General features: G+C 58.5%; 3 protein-coding genes across 9 annotated transcripts in view; 1 reads left to right on the forward strand and 2 right to left on the reverse strand.

Moving 5' to 3' along the window:
- Positions 1–420, reverse strand: part of thop1 (thimet oligopeptidase 1) — a 10,604-nt gene extending 10,184 nt beyond the window's left edge. Inside the window, exon 1 of the mRNA XM_019855831.1 lies at positions 353–420. Coding sequence (XP_019711390.1) covers positions 353–365 — 13 coding nt within the window. The 5' untranslated portion in view covers positions 366–420. The remainder of the gene's footprint in view (positions 1–352) is intronic.
- Positions 421–1,067: 647 nt separating this feature from the next.
- reep6 (receptor accessory protein 6) lies at positions 1,068–3,237 on the reverse strand. 6 transcript variants are annotated; one of them, XM_019855774.1, is made up of 6 exons: positions 2,749–3,237; positions 2,354–2,447; positions 1,822–2,189; positions 1,605–1,726; positions 1,496–1,517; positions 1,068–1,287 (listed from the first exon to the last, which is right to left on the reverse strand). In XM_019855774.1, the coding sequence occupies exons 1-5, from the start codon at positions 2,879–2,881 to the stop codon at positions 1,503–1,505; spliced, it is 732 nt and encodes a 243-aa protein (XP_019711333.1). In that variant the 5' UTR covers positions 2,882–3,237; the 3' UTR covers positions 1,068–1,287; positions 1,496–1,502. The 6 variants fall into 6 exon arrangements, with proteins under 6 accessions (XP_019711333.1, XP_019711335.1, XP_019711334.1 ...); XM_019855776.1 differs by having other exon boundaries at positions 1,068–1,726; positions 1,822–1,990; positions 2,051–2,189; XM_019855775.1 differs by lacking the exon at positions 1,496–1,517.
- Positions 3,238–3,697: 460 nt separating this feature from the next.
- LOC109506863 (tetraspanin-33) lies at positions 3,698–7,414 on the forward strand. Of its 2 annotated transcripts, none has more exons than XM_019855876.1 (8): positions 3,698–3,936; positions 4,751–4,808; positions 5,048–5,172; positions 5,243–5,317; positions 5,944–6,039; positions 6,111–6,239; positions 6,753–6,914; positions 7,115–7,414. In XM_019855876.1, the coding sequence occupies exons 1-8, from the start codon at positions 3,880–3,882 to the stop codon at positions 7,229–7,231; spliced, it is 819 nt and encodes a 272-aa protein (XP_019711435.1). In that variant the 5' UTR covers positions 3,698–3,879; the 3' UTR covers positions 7,232–7,414. The 2 variants fall into 2 exon arrangements, with proteins under 2 accessions (XP_019711435.1, XP_019711434.1); XM_019855875.1 differs by having other exon boundaries at positions 3,701–3,936; positions 7,085–7,414.
- Positions 7,415–8,084: the final 670 nt, after the last annotated feature.

Consider the following 8,084-nt stretch of genomic DNA (forward strand, 5'->3'; position numbering starts at 1 on the left):
AAAAAAAAACCGGGAGTTGAATTCAACGTGAACTTCAAACCGCGATTGACGAAAGCGTGCCCTCGCCAGCCGTCGACCCGTCAATGAAATGTGCACTTTGACAAGCCGCCGCGGCGTGGACGATCGAAAGTGAGCTCCGCCGACCAAAGGAAAAACGGACGGACCCGACGTCAAATGTCGGCCGGTCGGTCCGTCCGTTTGCTTCGGGGATCAAGTGCGCGCGGCCGCTAGCACGATCGAGCAGCTAGCCGGCCGGCCGGCCGGCATTTGACGGCCAAGCTCTTTCGCGTTCGCTTCTCGTCAGTCTCGAGAGCCGCTCGAAGGCGCCCCGAGACGCCAGTTGTGCGCTCACCTGTGGGGCTCATGTTGACGTCTCGATAGCGGTCGCTCGCCAGTCCCGCGTGCTCCTTTGGGCCCACCTACAAGCTGAAGCCGAGTGCCGGAAAAAAAAAAAGGACGCCGGGACCATCCGGTGCCGTCTTTCAAAATAAAAGGTGACGCCTTGGCCACACGCTGACAAAATGCCGAGTCTTGTCGCCGTTTGACGGCATCGCGCCGTCGCTTTGTTCTTCTCGAGTCCGCGCTTCTTACTTTCGAACATGTTTATCACCGCCGACGAGGTATTTGGACTCCGATTACAAATCACCAACGCTCTTATTTTTCACGCAATACCGGAAAAGGGAAAAGGGCCTTTTCCGCGATCCAATTCATCGTCAAGTGCGACTTGTCCACCACGTTCGAGCAGCGTTCAGTTGTATCGATTAAATCAGCTCGATCATTTTCAATTATGCTCAAGAATGACCTCATTATCATTTTTTTTTTATTCTCATTTTTTTTAGACTTGGCATACCAAATGCAATTACAAATTCAAGAAATAATACAAATGCATACGCCAACAATGACTAAATAAGTAACAGCTAGCCCACCAAGCTTGACATGATGACCTCCCTTTCGGACTTGTTCAGTGAATTCAACCTCGTGGGCAAAGGTTGGTCTGGGGGGGAGCAATATTTCTTTTATTTTTTAGGTTGAAAGACGTTCCCAAATAAAACTGCCTCATGAAAAAAAAAGTGTTATGCGTGCGCATGATGAGAAACACGACAACATCTTCTATGACTAGGAGAAAAGTTCATTTGAATTGACCTCGGTGATGAAGAACATTTTCAAGTTTGCTGGATCTGTTCCGAGCAAGTCCGAAAACAGCAGGAAAGGAAGGAAAAGTCCGACGCGGAGCTCCTTCTTCTCCTCGGACCGGGTCGCGCCTCCTCTCGCCGCTCACACCGCAAGCTGAGTGCACACATTCCAATGTTACCATTTCAATCGCTGCCCAAACGCCAACAGGCTAACGGTTGGGATGCGAGCATAACGCGGGATGGATCGGATTTTGGGGGAGCCAAGAACAAGTGAAAGTAGTTTGCTTCGCTGCACTTGCGAGGCCTGTTTTGTCCACAGTAGGTCCCCGCACCGTTTCGCGACCAACTGCGGAGCGGCTTACCTGCGCGTCAACCCAGGAAAGGCTGAAAGGGGAGTTGACGGTATCATTTCAAGGAGCTGGGAGTCGTCGCTTGTGGTTTTTGACGGCTCGGACTTTGGACGGTACGCACCTCTTGCTCTTCACGCGGAGGAGACGCCGTTTTTCTTCTCTCGGCGCTTTCTCCGGTCGCACTCGGCAAACCTTTGGCATCGGGCGACACCAAGGCTTTGTTTTTCACCAAGGTGGACAAAACTGAACAGAAGACAGCAGGCGCGTTGTCCGGGGACTCGGGTCTAGACCGGAATGGAGCGACTCGTTTGGGTTTTCGGCGTCGCCCTCCGCAATACCTTCCCTGGTGAGGTTCTCGGCGGCGCTCATGGCCTTCCCGCTGAGGTCGCTGACCATGTTGTCCACGGCGGCTTCGTGGCGGAGGAAAACGGGGCGGACCACTCGGTCGTAGAGGACCCGGGATCCGTTCCAGGCCACGGGGGCCATGCACCACAACAGGAACAAACACTGCGGCGAAGGACAAGAGCGAGAGGAAAGTGCGGCGCGCGGAGGGGGCGAGGAGGCTACCTTAAAGGCGTAGTAGAAGGGGAACCAGTAGAGGAAAATGTCAGAGAAGAACTCCCCCAGACTGAAGACTCCGTAGACCACCCAGTAGGTCAGCCATTTTGTGTCGTCTTCTTTGCCGGGACTCTCGATGGCTTTGACTCTGAAGACGACAGACGTCATCAATGGACTCGGCGGACCGGCAGAAGCTCGCGGAAGCTTCCGCTCGACCGCCCGGGACGTGAAACCGGGCCGCCGCATTCTACGGACACGCAATGAAACGGCCTTCTGTTCCGGTCCAGATCGAGGACCTCCTGCGGGACTCACGAGTAGTACGCCGGGTAGACGAAACCGATCAGGTTGCAGAGCAGGGAGGCGCCGTAACCGTAGACCAGGTAGAATCCCGTCACCGAGACGGCGCCTGAGGGTGAAAACCATTTCATTGATTTTTTTCTCTCTCCTGAAATGTTCTTGATGGATAGCACCGCCCTAAAGCACACCCCCATTAAAAGTCGGGTGAGAAATCTGCCGCCGCCAGCCGGCGTATCCCGTCTCCCGTCCGTATGTGCGACCTGGACGCCGTTTATAAGCTGAGTCGTCGCGGCGTCACCTCGCTTAACACCTTACGAGACGACAAGTGGCGTGCGGCTTCGTCCTCAGCGGATTAGGGCAATCCGCTCGGGACCTCGGCACTCGCGCGCGCACGCAGCACGATAGCGTACCGGCGGCGAGGATCTTCTTCTTGACTCCCGTCTTCTCCTCGACCTTGCCCAGGAAGTCGGTGACGATGTTCTTTTCGTTGAGGAACCTCTCGGCTCGTTCTTTGGCCGCGGACAGGAAGCTGAGCAGGCCCATGTCCCGGATGGGGTCGGACGGGGTCGGCGGAGCAAGACGAGCGAGCGAGCGGCCGAGGATGAAGAGAACCCGATTAAAGCCTCCAACACCTGCCGCGCGGGAGGGGGCGGGGGGAGGGAGTCTGACGGGATCAAAGCGGGTCACTCATTGGGCCCGGCCAAAGACGACGTCACGCGTCGCCGGGGCGAGGCTTTGGCCGCCGCGCCACTCCCGGCTGACGTTTTCTCGTGGACTCGAACGGAAAACAAAGCCGGCGACATCTTGAGGACTTCAAAGAGCCGTTCGCGGCTTCCTGCCGACGCATCGTCCGGAACGCCCTTGACGGGCAAACCATGAGCGGGAATCGTGCTTTCGTTCCAACCGCGAAGCGGCACGCGTCGAGCCGCATCGTCCCGAGGTCTCGTCCGCGGCCGTGCCTTATGCGCTGCGTTTTGGTAGCTGGCCGTATTTGGTGCCGTGCGCTGTTGTGTCAAGAAACGGGGGTTGGATTGGTGCGCCGGCTCGACTCGCGGGCTTCCCCTCCTTATCCTCCGCCAGGAACGACTAACGGCGCTCACGCCTTGCAGACGGATGTTTTGAGAAAGCATTCCACAGTGCTCCTGTTTCCATTCAAATACACACACCCCCCCCCCCCCTCACGTTTCCATCTTCCCGTGGATGGAATGCATTCGAACGGGTTTGGGGCAACAGCAAGTGCCGTCTGTCGCCTTCCAGATTTGAACGGGACCCCCGATTTCGTGTTGACCTTTCATTCAGTGTTTTGAAAGGCACTTATAAATAAAATGTATTATTCTTATATTTATTATTCAAAAGAGAAAAGCTAAAGTTGCAAGTTGCCGCCCCCACGCCAGCGGCACACTTTTGCACCTGGGAGGCGTTCGCTCGGCGTTGGTGCGAGCAGGAATGCAGAGCAGGCCGCCACACGCGCAGCAGGCAGCCTCCGCCCCGGACGCCGTCCCCGCCTGCGAGCGGGACGAAGCCGGAGCTCGGCCGCCGACATGCGAGGGTACCGCGGCGTCAAGTACTTCTTGTTCATCTCCTGCTACGTCTTCTGGGTCAGTACCGCGCACCTTTTCCATTCTTCCCCCTCCGCGGCGGGGGTCACGCCCCCAATTCAAAGGGCCTTTCCGACTGGAGCCGGAGCGGAGCCGCCGACCCGACGGCCACTCTGCGAGGAGACTTCAAAGCCGTTTGCTTTTTGCCGGGGGACTCGAATTTCAAGCGTCCGGGGGGCTTCGGAGACGGAGCGCGGGCGAGTTCCGCCGAGAGCTGCCGGGATCGGGTCGGGTCAAGCGGACCGAATGAGAGTCTCGAAGGGCGTCGCGAGCCCGACAGTCGGCAAAATGCGTCAAATCGTGGGGAGCGCACACCCGGAACCGGCGAGGGAGGGCGGGGGTGGGCTTTCCCGGCCGGGAACGCCAAACAAAAGGGGGCCAAGTGAGGTCGCCGCCAGCCCTCGCCGCGGCCTTGCGCGAGGGCCGGAGGCGACTCTGCCGCCGACGCGCCGTTCTGGCGCGCGTTCCGGCCGCGCCGCTTCTCCCGTCTCCGCCTCTGAGGTCGCGCGACGTGCAAAGGGTCCGAGGGCGGGCGCTCGTTTCCCCATGCCGGCGATTTCACGAGATGCGAGGATTCCATTTTGAAGAGACGCGAGGCGCGTGCGGGCCTCATCTGCAGGCGACTTGGAAGGAGCGCGCCATTTGACACATCCGACTCAAACGGAACGTACTCGGCAACGCTAACACTCTCGGAAGAGGACGGGGTGCAATGGCGAGGGCTTTTGGACTGGGTTCGGTCGACACTTTGCGCTGTGACAAGCCAAGATGGCATCCAGACGCGGGTCATCCAGAATGCTCTTGTGCTCCGCTTCAGGTGCTGAGCGCCGTCCTGATTGCGGTGGGAGTCTACGCCAAGGTGGCCAAGGAGAAAGGTGAGCGGCCCCTCGCTGTCACTCGACCGCCGTCCGTATATTTTGACTCGTCGTCGGCATCCTCGGGCTTTGATTTCGGCGCCTCGCCGACTCGCCCCTTCCTCGCTCGGCGCGGGCGCGACGTCCGACCCGGCTACCTTCCGCTCGAGAGGAGCGCGACATTCCAGCAAGCGAAGACGTTGGCCCGCGCGCAGAATCAATGAATCCTTGAAAACAAGCGTCCGCGCGTGTGCGTTTAGACGTGGTGGACACGCTGACGTTGGACCCCGCCCTGCTCCTGGTGGCCATCGGCTCCCTGACTTTCTTGGTCACGTTCCTGGGATGTTTGGGCGCGCTGCGCAACGCCGGCTGCCTGCTGAAGACGGTAATGACGCGGGCGCGCGCGGCGAAGGAAGCGTGGCCTGAGGTCACGGGGCCCTTTCTGTTGTCGGCAGTTCGCCTCCATCCTGGCGCTGTTGCTCCTCCTGCAGCTGAGCGCGGCGATCGCCGCGGCGCTCTTCACCGACGCGGTAGGACGCCAGCATTTCAAGCGCCGTATCTCTCAAGTCCGTCCGCCTTGGAGCGCTCCGGTTGTCCTCGCTAGCGAGAGATTTGCAAGAAGCGCTCGGCTGGTGCGCTGCCCTCGGAGGGAGCCTTTGCTTGAGGGGCTGGCAAAATGGATTTTTCTCACGTGTGCTCGCTCGCTCCCTTTCACACAAGCGCAAACTCTGCCTCTTTTTACGCACTGACATTTCTGGCACCGTATCACACACACACACACACACACACTTTTCCACAGATGGTCTCTTGCGTCTCCTTCCCAAACTTGGGTATGAGAAGCGCATGACGTCGACATCAGGTTTGATTTGACGGAGGCAAAACTAGCCCCTGGGCGCTACGACGAGCGGCATCACATCTCGACTCTAGAACTTGACTAGAAGCGAGCTACTAGGAGCAGCCAAATGTCATCCAACGACGTCATCGTGGTATTTTGAGCATGCTCAAATGCGGCCATGAGGGCGGGGGGGCTTGCTCATTGTTCTCCTAGCGCGCCGAATCGTTCTACTCGTGAGGGCAAAGGGTGTCTTAGTGCAGAACTGGAGGGACGTGCGACGGCCGCTTTCCTTGGTGACGTGAGAAGAACTTTGTTGTGGAGGTGATGGAGCGGACGGAGCGTCTGATGATGAAAACCGTCGTTCGCTATCGGGAGGACCGCGACTTGGAGAACGCCATCGACTTTGTCCAGAAGAAGGTGCGAGCGTCCGGGCCGGAGCGCGCCGCGGCCGGGCCAACGCGCTTTCACGCGACGGCGTGCGCTTGCAGTTCCGGTGCTGCGGCGTGGAGGGCTACAAGGACTGGTCCAGGAACGTCTACTTCCAGTGCTCCGACGCCAATCCCAGCTTGGAGGCCTGCGGCGTTCCCTTCTCCTGTTGCGTCGTCCCCGGCAACCAGGTCACTCGCTCGCTCGCTCACCCTCTCTCCCTTCTCCAAGCATCTGGAAAAACACGACGCGGCGGGGCCCAAATAATGGGCCCCCTCGTAAGGACGCCGTTGGCTGGCAGGGAGAGAGGAGAGGTGGGCGGTAAAGGGGGGTGGAGTGGTCAGCAGGAGAGAGAGAGAGAAAGTCTTACAGCGATGCCGAGTGCCAGGCAGGAGCATGCGGCACAACTGTCCAGCACTTCCACAGGCGAGCGACCAACAAATGGGCCCTGGGGACCCACGGTGACCACTCGTGAAATGAAGGGTCACACCGGCCAGAGGCAAAAAAAAAAACAAAAACGCGTCCACGGCCGACAGACACTAGGATGTCTCAATCCTTCCGGTCCTTAGACCCGATCCTCAGGAGCCAGCCCTGAGAGCACCTCGTCTCAGCGGGTCCTCAGGCCCCGCCCTCAGGTCGGGGCTCCGGGCCGGTCCTCGGAGACGCGGGGCTCTCACGCCGCCGTCCTTGCGTGTCCTCGCCAGTCGGTGCTGAACACCATGTGCGGCTTTGGGACGCAGCGGCAGGAGCGGTCGCGGGCCCGGCGCGACGTCTTCCCCGACGGATGTTTGGACAAGATCGCGCAGTGGCTCAAGCAAAACGGCAGAATGGCGGGCGGCCTCGCCGGCGGGCTGCTGCTCCTTCAGGTAAGCCGCCCTCCCCGCCTTCCTCCTCCTCATCCGACCGCCACGGTAACGACATTCAAACCCGTCGGTACTCATCGGGCTTCGTTCCCAATCGACGGCAAGCAGTGGCGAAAATGCTGCATTTGAGCCGACGTCTGGCTCCACGTGATCTTCTTGTTGATGTGCGTCAGACCTGCATGATGTCGCTGGCGTGGGCTCAGGTGTGCTGCATCAACAAAGTTGGGCGGCGCGCGGCGGCGCCGGCGGGCAGGAGCGCGCCGGCCCACCGGAAAGACGCCGTGTGGTTTCCCGCCTTTGCCGACTTTGACCGCCAATGAGACCGCCAACGAGGCGAGGGGAGAAGAAGCGCGTCCGTCGCCTGCTGACCGGAAAAGGAGACGAGCGGACGGGCGGGCGGCCGGCCGGCCGCTTCGCTTCCGCTGCGACCCTCCGGCCTTTCAAGCCCGTCGCGTCCGAATGTTTACGACCTCCAAATAAAGCCCGTCGCTGTTGGAAACCTTTCGCTTTTGCTTGTGCTTGTTTTGGGGCGACGCGTGCCACGCTGAGCTGCCACTCAGCCTTCACCTCGAACCTCACGGAGCCCCGCTGACTCCAGAAGAAAATGTGCGACAGCAAAGTGAGGCGCTGGAATGCTTTGAATGGCTCAGAGAACGTGCACGTGAGAGAAAGACAAAACAAACAAAAAAAACATTTTGAGCTCTGATTTGAACTCGCCTTTTCGTGGCTTCATTTGCTCGAGCCCCGACAGGGCGCCAAAGCAACGGGTGGCAAATGTGGTGCCACCTGCAGGCGACGCTAAACATATATGTACATATACATATACAGTCCAACCTCGGTTTTCGTCCATAATCCGTTCCAGAAGGCTGTTCGAGAACCGAAATTGTTCGAAAAGCGAAACCACGCTCTTTTTAAAATAAAACTGTTTCCTGAACACGTCTGCTCACAATGGAAAGCAACCCGAGGAAGCGTCACTACCGCGTGTAAGGAAGGCGAGGAGTCAAATGGTGCATTCAAGTGCGCTCAGTTTGTTTGAGAACCAAAATTTGTTCGTCATCTGATGCATAAAAAAAAAACAAAAAAACTCAAAAATTTTGGTCAAAAACCGAATTGGTCGAGAACTGAGACGTTCGAAAACCAAGGTATGACTGTGTGTGTGTGTGTGTGTACATA

Source organism: Hippocampus comes, unplaced genomic scaffold (assembly GCF_001891065.2).
Source record: "Hippocampus comes isolate QL1 unplaced genomic scaffold, H_comes_QL1_v1.1 scaffold463, whole genome shotgun sequence".
NCBI lineage: Eukaryota > Metazoa > Chordata > Actinopteri > Syngnathiformes > Syngnathidae > Hippocampus > Hippocampus comes.

Bases quoted from the DNA above. Each gene is read 5' to 3' on its own strand.
- reep6 (XM_019855772.1), bottom strand. From the start codon at position 2,881: ATGGGCCTGCTCAGCTTCCTGTCCGCGGCCAAAGAACGAGCCGAGAGG. The intron at 2,190-2,353 runs GTGAGTCCCGCA...TGTCGTCTTCAG, and splicing joins GTCTACCCGGCGTACTACTC to AGTCAAAGCCATCGAGAGTC. The intron at 1,727-1,821 runs GTATTGCGGAGG...TCTTCTGTTCAG, and splicing joins CGAGAACCTCACCAGGGAAG to TTTTGTCCACCTTGGTGAAA.
- LOC109506863 (XM_019855875.1), top strand. From the start codon at position 3,880: ATGCGAGGGTACCGCGGCGTCAAGTACTTCTTGTTCATCTCCTGCTAC. The intron at 5,173-5,242 runs GTAATGACGCGG...TGTTGTCGGCAG, and splicing joins CCGGCTGCCTGCTGAAGACG to TTCGCCTCCATCCTGGCGCT. The intron at 6,915-7,084 runs GTAAGCCGCCCT...GATGTGCGTCAG, and splicing joins GCGGGCTGCTGCTCCTTCAG to ACCTGCATGATGTCGCTGGC.